The sequence below is a fragment of the Pocillopora verrucosa genome, chromosome 2 (genome assembly GCF_036669915.1).
Source record: "Pocillopora verrucosa isolate sample1 chromosome 2, ASM3666991v2, whole genome shotgun sequence".
Classification (NCBI taxonomy): Eukaryota; Metazoa; Cnidaria; class Anthozoa; order Scleractinia; family Pocilloporidae; genus Pocillopora; species Pocillopora verrucosa.
In genome coordinates, this window is record NC_089313.1 from 8,642,693 (window position 1) to 8,659,779 (window position 17,087).

Consider the following 17,087-nt stretch of genomic DNA (forward strand, 5'->3'; position numbering starts at 1 on the left):
TGTGTAAGCCGCTCTATACTTCTCTCGAAGTCTGGCTGATTTGCTGTCATTTATCTTCTTCTTCAGCAGGCGTCTCTCCTCGATAGCCTGCCACGTGTCTGGTGTAATCCATTCTTTCTTCTTTCTCGTCTTTTGCATCCCCAGACAGGTTTTACTTGCTTCATCAAATATGTTCTTCACTTGCTTCCACTGTTGATTTACAGTGTCTTCCTCTTCATCGATGCTTTGCTTGTCTGTATGTTACTCAAGGCTTGGAACCTGTTCCTCAGCTTTGAGGTAAAATATCACCCGTTGACACGTTATTATCTTATCAATAAATGCTGAGGCGGCAGAACTGCCTCAGGAGCTTGCGAATCGATGAGCCGTACTATGTAAACACAACTTTAGTTTAATTTACAGAAATTCTTGTACACACTACCATTGATTCCTAGATTCCTTACAAACGATTCCTTGTGAACAATGCCTTGATAATGCAATGGGAACGTAATAGCGATGTAACTGATGCGACTGGCAACAATGTGATATAACTGATGCCATGCGGTAAAGAAAACTAAAAGAAAAATAGGTACCCAATGGGTACTTGTGTCTGCTGCAGTGGAATGGAATCTGCTGTAGGCGCCTATTTTTTTGAATACTGTTAAACTGGCTAGAAACATCTCCCGAAAGGCAGTGGTATGGAATGCTCAAGGCATCACAAAGATGGGGAACTGAAGTGGTGAATGTCCAATGCTCCAGTTGGAGGTAAGGGATCATCAATATCAATCATCAATATCATGATTGTGATTACATCTTCATCACTGTTTAAATAACTGTTATTGTGTTATGGTACTGCAAAGAATCTAACATTAAAGCGAACGTTTCTTCTATTTTGTAGCAGAATATTTAAATCAAAGAATTGAAATACAACTGCCAATAGTTTTTAACAAAATTGCATAGTATCTGAAGTCTTTGTAACACAAGACAACTGTAATGCAAACGCAGTAGCAGTTTTGCAAAGCAAGAAAAAGTCTCTGGTTGTAATAATTCCTAGGAAATCATTATGTTTTTCATTTAATGGTAATATGCAATCAATTTGTAACAAAACAGGTAAAACAAAGTTAGTATATTTACATTGTTGTGTTCAAGTAACTAACAGGTGAATATACTTTTAAAAGTATTTTGAAGTGTTTGTCTTTTAATTGAAATGAAATGTATCAGAAATGTAACGCAACAGAAATATTATCCTAAAAAAAGCAGCACGTGTACTTGTAAATAATGTTTATCAGTCAGAGAAACAATCATTTCACTTAAAACCAGTGTCTACAAAATGTTTGTTGCAAACTAAAAAAACAGGTATTATTAATGTTTGGTATTCAGTAGTAATTTCCACTGATGTGTGACAGGAAATTGTTCATTTTATTCAGATTTGCACTGACTCCACTATTTTTGTTTTGTTGTTGAATGTTATGCTGGTTATAGTTGGTAACTCTAGAAGAAAGGCAGTTATGGTTTCTTCAGTGATCGGAAGAGTGCTCTTTCCTTGTGACGCTAGCATATCATGCAGGATGTCGTTGAACAGGGTCACTGTGATCTTCGATTCTTTAATTTGTACCAGTAGTTGTACATAACATTGTTCAATGGTGGACTTCATATTCTGCTTGAGCCCACAAGTTGAACAGGTTAGTATGGGAGACGTCTCTATTACCAGCTTTTTGTTACAGTTGCAGCAGGATTGATATGCATCGACACTTTGCACTCCAAGTATTTCTGCTGCTGCTGTTGTATTGGTAAAGTTCTGAGGTAGCTCAGCAGGATTAATGAGAGGTTGTGAAAATGGCTCAACTTCTGTAATTGTGCACCCTGTTTTGGGGGTACTCAAATATACGCCATTTGAGTTGTACTCCTTCTTTACTTGGAGATTTTGAAAGTTATAAGTTTTTCCTTCTTCTAATCCACAGAATTGTTCCCAAAGTGTCACCTTAATAGCTCCATGTGGGTCCACAAGATAGGCAAACTTTTTTTTTCACCATCCTCTGTCTTCACTTTTTTGTTGATGACATCTGAATAAGTTTGGCTTTGATGGTGATACTTTGATTTGTGTTTGCAGCTGAAATTGATTAGATATTGTTGGCACTTGGCAACTCAATTCGTGAAAAAGGTGTTTCTTTTGTAGGCTCTAACAGTACATTGTTATTCATCAGTACTGTGGTTGCATCTCCTGCTCTTTCAATTCTAAAATTTCGAAGTTTTATTGGAGATTTCTTTTTGCTCATTTGATCAAAGTGTTCCTGTTTACTTCCGGAGAAGCAGACTCCTCTTACTAAGCCATTGGTGGTTTGTATGGACATGTCAAAGTAAGATGTCTTGCTACTTTTTTTAGTTGGAGACACATTGTGTAAGAAACCAACAATCCCTTCTTTTTGTTCTTCCATTGCCTGCAAGTGAAAAGAACCTTTTGAGTTTGTTTCATAGCAATATAATGTATTTCAAAATTTGTATACTACTACAAATTTAACTATAACAACAAAATGCCAAAAAAAAAACCTTACCTAGGTGAATTATAATTTTTTATTTGTTTACTTATTCATTATAAAGGAAAGAAAAGGAGCCTGAATCTAGAGACAGTATATTATCTTTCTTTTGACACAAAATTACTAGCTATACTTGACGATAATGTTGAAATCCGTTTCTAAAAAACAGCGTTTCCTAGAAGAGTATGAGTTATTGGACAAATTGCTTTTGCATTGAAGAAACATTTTCATACAATTTTGTTTCAGGTTATAGTCTGCCATATCCAGATTGGAGATATGGTAAAATAACTGTTAAGATTTTGTTGGAATTTAATAAAATGATATGAAAAAAGGCATAAAAGGTACTTCATGTTCTAATCAGTGCACAGATTGCTATATGATCTGAAAAATATGTTTCTAAAATGTGTAAATTTACGTATAACTCTGGTAAGTTAGTATAAATATGGTCTATTGTAGTTCTGTTGTCAGTGGTATAACATAATACTAATTGCCTATAACTGTTATCTCTAACAAACATTATAAAGGGGAATTCTTTCTTTCTCATTCAACCAGTTTACATTAAAATCTCCAATAAAAATATTGAATTCTGAACTATGAAGGACAAGAAGTTGCATCATTGCTGTACACATTTGCCGAATTGCCACTCTTGGTGAACGATATACACCTATTATGGTAATATGTGGAATTGCTGCAAGTTTAACAATAGTTATTTCAACACCATTAGCATTCTTAGAAACTGGATATCCAGGAATGGATGAAATTTTATTATACACTGCTGTTCCACCATAAGGCGATAAACAAGTTATGCATTCCCAAGCCAGAGAAGGTTCACAAAGTTTATCATATTCTGTTCTCTTCATACTGATACACTTAGCATGAAACCACTTGTCGCATGAATCGCATTGTATCGCCATCTGATTCTTTCGGCATCCTTTAGTGCAAACAGCACAAGCATCCGTTACCGGCCCTGGATTCTCCTGTATATCTCCTGCTAACAGAACCATGTAAGTTGCGCAGACATGGCGGCACAAGTGCTTCATGTAGGAACCTCCGAGTCGGACCAGAATTCCACATTGGATACTGCTTAATATCCAAACCTGTAAATACAGCAATACTGCAGGATGTCTTATCAAAACCACGGTTAGGTTTTAGAGAGTGTAGGACAATTGTGATAAGTAGCCAAGCCAAGAATATCAGACAATATTGATAGCCCGCCACTATTGTATGGTGAATCTCAATTCGATCTTTTCACTACCACTGTGGATGGTGATCGCCGGCCTCGCACGAAGAAGACTCGTAGCAGTTTGCTTGCAATCCAAACGTCCCGATCGTTGTTAAAGTCTTAGAAACCTTTAAGTGAGGTAGGCAATCTTCATTTGCGATAAAGAATATGAGCCATTTTCTGTGGTGAACAAAACACTCGAGGAACTCGAAAGTTCAAAAAGAGAAGAGTCTATTAACAATCTCTTAGCATTAGCCGTAAATTGCTGAAAGGTCATGAATGGATGACATGATAGATGATATTGATATGATATCGTAAATAGTGCACATTATTTTGTGCGCCTGATTTTGAATTGAATGACAGACCCCCAATAATTACTGCCAATTTTCATTAACATCGTAACAACAAATCCTATTAGCGAAGCAAAAGGATTAGAATACTCCATAGAGTTCGCAAAGTTCTCTCCCATTCGATATCCATTTTAAGTTTTATTCCATCTTATTTGCGCTGTTATGCTGACATTCTTTTGCAATTGTGTGCTGCACTTGTCAATTTGCAGTTTCCTTTATTCAAAGAAGGTTGTGAAGATATGGTTTTTGAATAATAATATTGTTTTGAACACTACAGGTGGGCTGGATAATAAAACTGTTTAAGAAAATATATATATGGGTTTGAGGAACTGTAGCTTAAATATATTGCAAGGAGTTAAGGCTAGCCTTTCCTAAAATCTCTTCAGCAAATATATCCACACAGGATTATTTTTAGTAGTAAATTATGTGACAAAAGGAAAACTTTAGCCTACAGTCCTGCACTTTTCACAATCTTAACATTAAAGTTGAATTTTTGTCAAATTTACAGGGCAAACCGACCTCCACTTAAAATAATACTGGAGTCTGCCCAAAACAAAAACAATTTGATGGTGTTCATTTGGCATTTAATAATTTAGTCATTCCCTTTCATCCAATGATCAAAATTATATTATTTCATGGAATCAACAATTTATCAAAAATAATATAATATATATTATTGGGAATCACAGCCAAACCCAAAGAAAGTTCTTGAGAAAAAATTAAGGGGAGGAGCAGGCCAGGCAGGGGTTTCATAGGGAGTCGAGGGCAAGGCAAATTGACTGGCTGCGAGGAGAATTTGACAGCCTGGTTTGACAATCTTGAGTAAAGTTTATCTTATAAAGAAGTTCAGGTCAAAAAGCCTTGTAAGCCTGTGAAAACCAGTTGCCCTCCTGTTGAAAACGTTAATGAAACCCCCAGTGGCATGAAAAGCCTTCTACATCAGACAAATCACCATTGAAATATGTCCCAACCTTAACAATTTAATTAAAATCAATTATTAATATTACTCTACAATTCTCCTGCAACTATTTTGGGGAAAATATAATTAAAATAAAATTGTGTTAAAAGTGGGATGTTTGCTGCCCAAGATTCATCCCTTTCTATTTTTAAAACAGCTACATCCTTTGTGGTCCACACAACAAAATAACAAAAATTTTTGCTGAGAAAAATACATTTCTCCCTGGACCTGGTGCCATTAAACATGCTCCTTCTTCAATACATACTCTCCACTGTCAGATTTATCGAGGCAAAATGTTGCTGAAGATTGTACAGCCTGATCTATGATTAGGTTTCTTTCAGTTTATAGGCACTTGGCCTCAAGAGCAGTTTCATGGTCAACAATCCGATCAGGGGAAGCACCAAGAATATCAGAGGAATGAAACCAGATTCCAGTTTCTTTAACTGTTTTCCCTGTCTTCAAGGTGAAGGCCTTGATAGCTTCCTCTTCATTGTTAACTCCCCATTGTACTGCTTTCACTCATGAGAGGTCATTTTCTCCAAGAAGGCGTTTCAGAAGTGAGGGAGTAACTTATTTGGCTTTCAGAACACTACCAAAGTTGCTGGCAGTAAGACGGCCCCTCCTTGCCAAATGCCAGGCAGGATTGTCACGCTGGCCAACAGTGATCCTACTGATTTTCAATATATCTTCTTCAAGTATTCTGGATTGTCGAGCTAAACAGTCCAGTTGTTGTTGAAGCCCTCTGGTTTAGAGAAACTCTTCTGAAAATATTATATCCTCTATTGTTGGAATTGGTAGTTCATTAAAAGCAGGTGGTTCTGGGCTGAGCAGCCAGCAAAGGCTTGTAAACCTTCCTTATTGTTTAAGGTCTTCATACAGCTGTGCTCTGTCAACCTGTACTGGCTTTCTTCCCAAGGCAGTGTACTTCTTAGGTGGAGGGAACATTTCTGCCACAGCTTGAGCTGAGAGTGATGTGTTCGACTTCCTTTTCCTCCACTGACATTCAACGTCAGTTCTGCTTAGATTATGGATGCCGTGTATAAAGAGTGCAGCTGCATGGCTACACTTAAATGCTCCTCTTGGGCATTCACACTCAGTCGACTTAATTTCGTGTTGTTCATCCAAGTAAATCTAGGAAAAGAAAACAACGAAAGAACATCCCACCAACGTATTGGATTCAGGTGGTCCCAAATGATAACAACAATGTGCTGCGTTAAAACCACGCTATGAAGTAAACAAATCACTATAAAAATTTTTGTTTGGTAGCCGTTACGTTTAAAAATATGGTAAGTTGGAATTAGGCAGCTAAGATCGCCTTTACCATCTCTAATCGTTCAAAGAAGTGAAAGAACTAAACAAATCTACCTAAAACAGAACTGTAAATCGGTTTAAATCTTGAGCTCTGTTGAGTGCTTTTAATAGAAGATGTTAGCTTAGCTTGAGTTAACTCACCGTGACTTTATACACCTTCTTTTTCATGCTTGCATGCACTTCCCCACGTAAAACACCTTGTTGATACGAAAATGACTCCACATGATCCGATTTGTAGTGGTTTTCTCCTTTTCTGATAGACTTCTTTTCTTCTGAGAAGAAAGAAATCAGTGAAATCAGTCTCGAGTTGAAAGGGTTGTAGATGCAATAGACCAAGAGTTACAGTCTAGAGGCAGTTGTATTTGGTATCGACAAATGTATCAGCATCTCCTTAAGGATCCCGGATTGCTGATAGATAGAGAGACAGATCAGCATTTAGTGAAGGGACTGGACCCAGAGGGAGTGGAGCTGCAATCCAGGAAACAATTCAAAAGAAGGAAATATGTAGCAGCAGGACCTAACTTCACATGGCATCTTGATTAATATGATAACTATTTGGCTTTTGTATTCACGGTGCCATCAATTGATACAGCCAACACATATGATGGCTTGAAGTTGGCCCCTCCAATAATGACCCAATGATAACCGTACAAGACTTTATTGACTGTGCCCCTCAGTTTGGTGGCTGTCCTTTAATAGTAAGAGGCGACTGTGGAACTGAAAATGTACACACTGCAGCAGTTCAGTGATTTCTGAGACAGAATTCTCAGAATCACCTCGCAGGAGAAAAAAGCTTTATGTACAGCAAATCTGTAGCTAACCAGAGAATTGAGGCCTGGTGGTCCTTCCTAAGAAAAAGTAACACTGATTAGTGGATGCGTTTTTTTAAAGTTTTATCAGAATCCGGGCATTTTGACAACAGCAATGTAATGCACATCGAGTGCCTGTGATTTTGTTTCATGGGCTTACTTCAAGAGGAGTTGCATAACGTGGCAGAGGCCTGGAATTTGCATCAAATAAGACCCTATAATAGGGAAACGCCTCCTTTGTACCACATGAGGCTGGTGCTCTCAATTATAAAGTCAATGTTTGGAAAAATGACATAGTTGTAGCGGAAAATATGTGTGGCAACAGATCTCATCCTCTTGGTTGCTCTCTGTTATTTGTTCACCTCGCAGAATTGATAATGGAAGATAACAGCTTGCAAATGCCTAGGAACCCAACTGTTTGACCCAATTGTCATTGTTTGTAATACTTTTGTATCATATTGATAATGTATTGTAATTTCCAAAAGATGAATCCTAATTTTTTTTGCTTTTTCAAACATAAACTTTGATTTAATATACCTTTTCTTAGAACCTGTCAGAAAGCCAATTTTATAGCCAGCTGACATACAGAGAATCATAAAATGTAGTTCTTAAACTGTTACTATTATCAAACTATAGATAATGATTAGCCTAGAAGTTTGTTTGTTAATTTGTTGATCATTTTCAATGGTCCAAGTGGTGTGTCTATAAATGAATACAAAATCCAGTATAAAGTACTTTTATTACCTATTACAATAGGCTACATGCATGTCATACTTTCTAACAAAGAAGCTTGATTGTACAAAAAAATTTAAAAAAAAAACAGAAACATTAAATGTTGCCATTTTTGTGTACTACTAATAAGTACTTTTCAGAATCTTTGCCAATATTGTGTACTTTTGGTAGGTGGTAATCAAAGCGTCGTCCAACCCAGGTACATCCCTGTAGTGGACAACATCTAATGGGCCTCTTGGTTTTGTGGAAAATATAGGAAAAATGCAATCTGTCAAAATGAGTATGAATTGAAAAAGGTCAAGAATGTTGTGTACAGTAGAGAAAACACTCATCTATGTTACTAAAATGAACATAATCCTCTGAAAAACATAACTGAACAATAAGAAATATAATAAATTACCTATTTTCCTGATTTCCTTTCGCCTTTCCCTGATTCAGGTTTTTAAACTCCAGATATTTAAAATTATTTGTTTGGAAATCTGAAGTCATAGGGCTGGAGAAAATGGCACACTCCACTCAATGACTTTACATTAGGCCTTTTATGTTTCTTAGCATTAAGAAGGGGGTCATGTGCAGGCTAACTAGCTGCAAATGGGCCAATGATTCAAAAGAAGGGGAAATAGTTGTGCAATGATGAAATAATATCAGAATACAGAGTTTGTATGGGAGTTTAATGAAACAGTTTTGACTAGGTGGGTAAGTAGAGCTGTCCACTTATGAGTGTCCGTTAAGGAAGCTTCGGCACTGATCAGCATATAAAATACACCGTCTACACACGCTATGTATAATCCTAATAACGTAAAAATTGCAATGAATCACCACCGAGATGAAATTTGCCAACGGTGAGAATTTATTAAAACATATTTTGATGATTGGCCAGTCAGTATAATCCTATGCAATATATTGATATTTGTTGGGTTTTCCGAGAAGTTTACCCGCTGTTGGTGCACACACATAAACAAAACAGCGGCTGTTTCTGTATGGTTTTGGCAAGCACCAGAGACAAAATGAGTTTTATTCATCATCAGATAATTTGTGGTCTGATGTCAGTTCCAACAGAAAGGCCTTATCGTCCACAACTTCCTCCATCATCAATTTGTCTGATTTCTCATCGTCTAGAAGATAGTCGATACCACTCAAATTAGCATAGGTTTTTGCTACCTCAGCATGATCAATAGGTTTAGGGGAATCCAAGATACAACCCCATAAAAGTGGCAGTGAGGAAATGTGATTACAATGAATCATCTGTTTCTTTTTAAGACAAGCTATCATTCCTGCATTAAGAGGGTTATCAGTGTGAGGCAAAAGCGCATCCACTGATTTTTCTGTAAGCCTGATTTCGTTTTGGAGAAAAGGGACAAGGAAAATCATTTTCTCCTTCAACAGCTCAAGCTCTTCCTGACACCTGTTGTGTAAGCAGAAAAGGTCAATTATTTGCCTCCTAACAAGAGCAGGAATCCCCTTCCTCTTGGACTTCAAAGTAAATGCTGCTCCTAGGATCCTTACCATCCTCATAAAGAATTTGGGGTACATCATCGGGAAGATACCATTTACTTCGCACAAAGTTTTGTGGATGGACTTCACAACTTTGTTGGTCTGCTTTGCAAGCTTTATAGCAATTGCTTGGCCATCTGAAAATTAAAAAGTTCACAATAACAAAAATGCAATGCAGTGGCAGTTTTATGGATTAGATGGGAAAATGTAAATGTGTAAGACTCATGAACTGAGAAAATTTAGCCCTTATACCCCTAGAGTCACAGTTGAAAACAACAGGCATACGCAGCAACATAACGACAGAATTACTGCAGACCATGATCACCAAAATACACATGCTACTAAATATTTTACATAGCAGTTTCTTCAGTTTATTACCAGCATATTTTCGCTTCAATTCCACCAAGAAACATCTTTCGAATGCCATAAAATGTAACTTCGACAAGAGTTTGCTCTTTCTCTTCTCGTAGAGACGTGACGTAATGGTTACAAACACACGGGACAAATTGGACCATCTTTCTCTGATGTGATGCTTCTTTTCCATAGTTACTATGGCCTTCTCGTTCCTATGTACAGTAAATGCAAGTTAGAGAGATTTATTATTTGTTTTTAATTTTGGCACCCTTAATTCTCTCTCTGCAGAACCTGATTATTCCAGTTGTTGCTGCAAGGAAGGAATTTGCATATTTATGACTTACTGTTTGATTTTCTTTTCAACTTCTTTTACTTTCCCTTGATCTTTATCTTGTACACAGCTCAATCCATTTCTGAAAAAAAAAAAATTTTTAAATGGGTGGAGATACATACACAGTATGTTCAGTTTAATACTTAGTAATTATATTTGCGAAGGTGGAAAGAAAGGGGAGTACGAATACGATATTTATATTATTGTGAAAACAGTTTTTTTGCCTTCAGAAATAAACAGATGGATGGGAGACAACCTGATAAACTTCTTCTGGGAAAAGGCTTTCCTGGGGGCACTTGCTGGCTGTGGGAAGGCCAGGATCTATTACGGCTGTTGACTATCCTCGAGACAATGACTAACAACAACAAAGTTGGCTCTAAAGGAGATTTATTAAGTACCACTGAGCTGACAGGTTTTTTACCTGACTTGACCGGACTGAAGAAAGCTTTACAAAACAGCTCTATTTAAGCCGAAGTCACAAAGGATTAGGTAATGCCATGAATCAACTAAAGGATTAGTTTCACGTAGTCCACTACAACAGTTGGTTAGGTAGGAATTTCGCCTTTTACAAGTTTAATCACTTTCGAAAAGCTCAGTGTAATGTAAATCATGAATAATTTGGTAGGTGGTACTTCCACACACTATATACCTGAGTTTCTCAGACATGAGGAGTAAGCTGACATATGATTCGTCCCACTGCAGTATTAATCCTGTGACAGATTAATAATATATTAGTGAATACAAAAAAACTTTTTCCTACTGATTGTTAATAAATGCTGAGGAATAAAACTACCGTGTTCTTTTGCTTTCAGAGCTTCAACTTCTTCCTTTTGCCACTCTTGTATCACACCATCATCACAACCTAGTACAGGAAAATACATGTACTGCAATAATCATAGCATGCATGTAAGTCATTGTGCTGTTTTTCAATGCAATGAGTAAACAAAATGGTTTAAAATGTATACCTAGAAGTTTTTCAGTGAGTTCCTCAAGCTTTGTACTGACATCCTGTAGAAGAGTTTCTGCCCTTGCAAACTTTGGTTCTAGAGTAACACCTGTGAACATTAAAAGGAATCAGTTTAATGTGTGCTAATTAGACTAATCAACCTCAACTTACATCTTAACACACGTCCATATTGAAAAAATGAAGAATTGCAACTATGACAGAAAACACAGGGTAGATGAAGCTGGTCAATAGTTGATATTCCTTTTACTTTTCAGCAAAACCCACAGAAATGTAAAGTTTATGTGTTCAATAAAATTAACTGTACCAAATTTGTGATACAAATGTTGGGCATAGTGAAGAAGCCCATCAGTCAAAACATCAGTCCTTTTGTGAGCACTCATTTCTTTAGTGACAGGAAAACCTATGCAGATTTTAGCAGTGTGAATGAATATTTCCAAATCGAGTGTTCAAAGCACCATCTTGAATTAGGAAAATGGTGGAGAGTTGGAGCAAAAAGAATGTTTACCAAGCCAGTAGGCATGAGACCTCCCGCATTGCATTCTCTCCCCAACTTTCCAGTAAAACAAACACTCAAAAGATGACAACCAGCAAAACCACCTGCACTGCAGGCTATACACTTAAAAATGTAATTTTCATTTTAGGTAAAATTAACCTCGAATAAAGGCTCACTGGCTGGTGGTCATTTCCAAAGCTGATAGGCTCACGTAGGGTGGCCACTCTTTTATAAGGAACATATACATGTGCTTAAATATTTTACCTTGCTTGCTTGCCTTGCCTTGCTTGCTTGCCTTGCCTTGCTTCCTAGCTGACCCTTGCAGATCATTTGCTTTCAATTTTGGAAACTACTATCAGATTTCTGATCCCACACTGCTCACCCATTGGTAGGTAAGTATGGGATGTTTATTATTACAACTGAATTTAACCAATGTTAAGGTATTGCCACACATTTCTTCACATTGTCACAAGGTCATTTACTTTTAAACTGATATATACTAACCTGGCATGATGCCTTGTGCCCATAGCAATGGAATATGGGTATGGCAACATCAACACCTTCCAAGAGGCTTTCCTGAGATGAACACTAACAAATATAATCATGTAAATGAAAATTGTGTCAGTACAGTCGAACCTCGATTATCCAGACTCGGTGGGACTAGGGTAAATAGTCCAGATAATTGAGAGTCCAGATGATCAAAAATATGAATATTAATGAGACAATGTAAACAAAAGAAATAAATGAAATTAAGAGATCCTCGCAACTGAGAACACTACTGAAATGAGTAGTTGTAAATAGGACCTGAAAAAATTCAGGCCCGTAAGGGATTTGAATCTATGACCTCTGCGATACCGGTGCAGGTATGCAGGTCTGCACCAGTATCGCAGAGGTCATGGGTTCAAATCCCTTACAGGCAACATTACTCTCTGGTTTAAAGGTTCGGTGGTTCGATAGATCACTGGTTCACTGGTTCGATGGATCATTGGTTCGATGGATCTTTGGTTTGATGGATCTTTGGTTTGATGGATCTTTGATTTGATGGATCTTTGGTTCGATGGATCTTTGGTTCAATGGATCTTTGGTTTGATGGATCTGTGGTTTCGATGGTTTGATGGATCGATGGATCGCTGGTTCGATGGATAGTTGGTTCGATGGTTCGATGGTTCGATGGATGGCTGGCTGGTTTGATGTTGGTTATTTTCGGAAGACTTACTTAAGGCAATTTGAATCCGCTGACCACAAGTTCTGAAGATGAAGCTTGGATTTCGCACCATTTTTCAGAATCCTTTCATTTCTGTTCGCAAGTGTTTGTGTTTGTGAGTGTTTGTGATCATGTTTCATTCCATTCTTGGAGAAATTGAAGATTTAATTACAAAGGAAACAACGTGGTTTAAAAAACCGATAAGCCCAGAATGTCAGTTGGCATTAACCTTGTACAGAATGGCACACGGGATCTCATTCAGCACAGTGGGTGATCTTTTTGGAGTTGCGGCTCCGACAGCCTGCCAGATTTTTTCAACTGTTACCAGTGCTATTGTTACAAGGCTGTACGATAGATCTGTTTGCCTTCCAAGAAATGAAGAAGAATGGAAAAAAGAGCTGTACTGCTTCTTGGAAAATTGGGAGTTCCCGTGTGTTGCCTCCTGGGATGGTTTTCACGTGTATATAAGTTCTAACTTGAAAAATTTCTTTAGTTTCAAGAAAAGATACTCCGTAACCAATATGGGGCTGATAGGGCATAACAAACACTTTTTGTGGACAGGGGTAGGTGCTCCGGGCTCCATGATTCCACCCTTTTGCAATCCTGTCCTTTTTTCCATGCATTTGAAGAAGGGGAAGTGTTGCCCAGTAAATCGTTACATCTCCCTGAGCATGAAGAAATCCCCTTTGTGGCTGTGGGTGACAGTGCTTTTCCATCTCGTGTATGGCTAATGAAAGCTTTTCCTGACACTACTGGAGACCCAGCAGAAATTAATTTTAACAAAAAGTTAAGATCTGCTCGAGTTGTGTCTGAACACGCATACGGGATGCTTAAAGGGCGATGGCAACTGCTTTACAAAAAAGTGGATTGCAATAAGAAGAACAAAGAAAAAAAAAATGAAGTTCGAAGAATCAGGAAGAAGGTAGTTGACTGGCTGTGGTCATTATCATAGACGTGGCAACCATTCTAACAGTTATAAGTATCACTTTATTTACATGGATGTTGTAGTTCAAAGCAGGAATAAGTTCATTCAAAGGTTAATCTCCATGTTTATGTTGTTGTTAACCAAGTAAGGATACATTCCTTATTCTTTTGTTAATAAATGTTGACTGAAAACTAACATTTGGCAATATAGCATGTAAATGGTGCTACCTGTAACACTTCAGTAATTTACAGTGTTTGAAGTTTCACAATGAGATATTTCAGTGCATGATTTAGTGTTCAGCAGGAATTGTAAATGTATAAAATCTTTGTGGTTAAGTGATATCCAGAAATATTCAAGGGTGAGTTAATTGTTAGCAATATTTATCAAGAACTTAATGATTTATCTGGAGATCACAAAACCTCTCGGCTGAAACTGGTTTTTATTAAACATTGTTGCCAAGAAAAATTGTGAACATAACATCCATTTATCACCGATTGAAATTAACTTACCCTGGAAACTATGAAGTGGAGAAATCATTCATTGTCTTTTTGCATTAGCAAACATCAAGAACTATCTTCAGCTCCCAGAAAGAAGTTTAAAAGTTCAGTGATCAACAATATTGCTAAACTGGAATAAGGCTTTATTCAAATGGAATTTCAAGTTTTAATGGAACAGTAGTTTTACCTTAAATGAGTGAAAACCTTCCCCTCTAAAACAGGTGAAAGTTAGAAGCCATGTTCGTCTTTACCTAGAAAGCTACTCAAACGTAGTGCTAGAATTGTTTACAATACCTGGTAGAACATTTGTAATACAACTTGTGAATGATCAATAAAGTTCCTTTTATAAGTAGGAGTTGGAAAAACAGTCCTTTTAATATAGCAATCTTATCATTAAACTTGCAAGCTAGTTTTTTCTGTAGCAAAGGCGAAGTATAAAAAGTTAACAAGGCAATGAAGTAACAGTGACATTACTGTAAAAGCTCACTTGGAGTTGGTTTACTTAATTTAACTGAGTGTAGTCAGATGTGCCACCAGGGCTTGTTGAAGAATAGTAACCTTTGGAATCAGTCTCTGAAGGCATATTATACAAGCCATGCTGAGGAGAGACATATGGTGTTGCAGATGTAAAGGCCAGCAAGGATGGATTGTGGGGTTTCTGCTCCTGGAAGGGGTAATACTGCTGTGAGGTCAGTGGTAGGCTTTGACTAGGGTCTTTTTGCAAAACCAACTGCATCATCAGTTGTTCATGTCGCCTATTTGCTTCTGCCTGTTCTTGTTGAAATTTCAAGAACATTTCATCACGTTTTCGGTCTGCTTCCAAAATCCTGTTCAACCTTTCATCTTGAGCGTGGTTTACACTCTGCGAATATGTTTCCATGGTTTTACACAGCTGAAGTACTGCTGCTGTCTGGGTCTTAGGTTTTATGTCCCACTTAGGATGCAGTCCTATCTTGGGCTTTTTAGACACTTTTTTCTCCTTTTTCATTTCCTCCTTATTGCTTTCATCTTTTGTCACCGCCATGATGTACCTCAAGCTTGTAGTCACCTTCAGGGACTGAGAGTGGTGTTGTTGATCTTTCCTCACTGCTTTCATCACTGCTAGCGGAGTGATCCATTTCTTTTTCTCCAGAGCTTGCATGCACTGATACAACAGAGGTAAAAGACCTTTCTTCAGCTATGTCGCCAGCAGAACAAGCTAGATCGGTAAATTCATCCACCCCCTCTGTAAAAACAGGATTAAGAGTATCGTACCACCCTGTACATTCTGTTTCTTTCGATGAAAGCCCACTACCAAACTTGATTTTATTCTGGATGTGCTTCCACTCTCGTTTGAACCATTTATATTTTGACCTTAACTGTTCAACTGTAAACTCTTTGACTTTCATCTTTCTTGCCTCAAATTCCTTCTTCAATGCTTCTTGAATTTCTTCAAATATCTTTACGTTTGAGGACTTCTTCAGCGCCAAACGTTCCAGTACTGTAGCCCACCCAACGGTGTAATCACTTCCTCTGTATTGTGGGTCATATATAACTTCTGTGAAGACCTCTGTGTCTTGATCTGTCCAAGTCAACTTCTTGTTTGCTTTCTCCTTTTTTGTGATTGCTTTTGGGGGCACAATATACTTTACCAGACGCCATCTTGAAATAGGCATCCCAGGAAACCTTGCAAAACTATAGAAACCAATCTCTCTCATATGGAAACTTCGTCAAAAACCGTCTTCGTTTTCCGTCTAGATAAAAATTTAGAGATGGATGATCCGTCTAAGACGAGCTATCCGTCTGTCAGCACGTCTTCAAGACGTGCTGACAGACGGATCAAATTTTGCTCCATAATTCGTCTTAGTACTGAATTTATATTTAGACAAGTTATCCGCCTGAGACGAATGATTCGTCTCTGACGGATAACTCGTCTCTAGTATAAATTCGGCAATTTTCACCGCCAAATTCAATGTCAAGGTTGTCACTTAGTGTGCTTTCACTTTCATCTGTAAAGGACAACAAATGAGAGTTATTATTTACAATGCCAAACTTTTCAGCACGGTGGGCACAGATTATCGCAAAATCGCTCAAGTTCGCCATTCATTTTGTTCAGCGGTTTCGCGCGCCATTACCGCCGAATTTCAAAATGGCGGCTTTCCTCTCGGCCGATCAAGTGCGTGAGATGGGTCACACAAGATGTGGAAATGATTGAAGAGGAAAACGAGGAGACTATTTTAGTCGATAAGATAAAAAACTGTTTGGAGAAAGTTGCAATTCCCAACATCGACGCGGAGTTTTTTGTAAACTCCGGAGTATCGATGTTGGTGCCTCTGTATGAAATTAGTCGACGAGGAGTAGCAGGGACTCCACAAGCTGCACATCTCCTGAAGTCGAATATTTTGGCCAGTACCATACTGCGATCTGAGTCCAGGCTGTGGCTGGAGGCAATATACAGACGCCACGCCAGAAGATGACGTATACGCACCCCATTTCAAGCGGAAATCACCCGCGATATTCCCCACGAGTTTTTTGGTGTGTTCTGTAGGGTCATCAAGAGCACAGAGGGGTTTGCCGAACCCTTCATACCCATGGTCGCCAACAGTAAGACCGAAACTGTGTCTTTCACGGCGCTAAGACCGGTGAAACAGTTGTTTTCTGTGCTTTCGGGACTAAGTGAAAGGGAGGTTGTGCAGCATTTAAAGAGGTCGTTAATAATAATTAATAATTTAATAATTTACCAATTTATATAGCGCGTATTTACATGTGCTGATCAATAGCGCTTTACAATCATATGTTTAAAAGAAAACGAAAATACATTACTGTGAAAATAAAATAAACTAAGTTACAAACTATAAAAAATACTTCTTAAAAAGATGGGTTTTAAGTCGAGATTTAAAACTGTTAAGTGATGTTGCTTGACGAAGCTCCACAGGTAGCTCATTCCAGAG

General features: G+C 37.8%; 1 protein-coding gene and 3 pseudogenes across 1 annotated transcript; 1 reads left to right on the forward strand and 3 right to left on the reverse strand.

Moving 5' to 3' along the window:
* Window positions 1-1,337: 1,337 nt before the first annotated feature.
* On the reverse strand, window positions 1,338-3,550 carry LOC136279215 (uncharacterized). Its single transcript, XM_066162809.1, has 3 exons — window positions 3,026-3,550; window positions 2,112-2,414; window positions 1,338-1,993 (listed from the first exon to the last, which is right to left on the reverse strand). The coding sequence occupies exons 1-3, from the start codon at window positions 3,548-3,550 to the stop codon at window positions 1,400-1,402; spliced, it is 1,422 nt and encodes a 473-aa protein (XP_066018906.1). The 3' UTR covers window positions 1,338-1,399.
* Window positions 3,551-5,774: 2,224 nt separating this feature from the next.
* Window positions 5,775-6,678, reverse strand: LOC131776298 (uncharacterized; annotated as a pseudogene).
* Window positions 6,654-7,719, forward strand: LOC136279109 (uncharacterized; annotated as a pseudogene).
* Window positions 7,720-8,906: 1,187 nt separating this feature from the next.
* On the reverse strand, window positions 8,907-12,042 carry LOC131770055 (uncharacterized; annotated as a pseudogene).
* Between the last annotated feature and the right edge of the window lie 5,045 nt (window positions 12,043-17,087).

Bases quoted from the DNA above. Each gene is read 5' to 3' on its own strand.
- LOC136279215 (XM_066162809.1), bottom strand. From the start codon at position 3,550: ATGAAGCACTTGTGCCGCCATGTCTGCGCAACTTACATGGTTCTGTTA. The intron at 2,415-3,025 runs GTTTGTTAGAGA...TTTCACTTGCAG, and splicing joins AAAGAATTCCCCTTTATAAT to GCAATGGAAGAACAAAAAGA. The intron at 1,994-2,111 runs GCCAACAATATC...TGAAAAAAAAAG, and splicing joins CACGAATTGAGTTGCCAAGT to TTTGCCTATCTTGTGGACCC.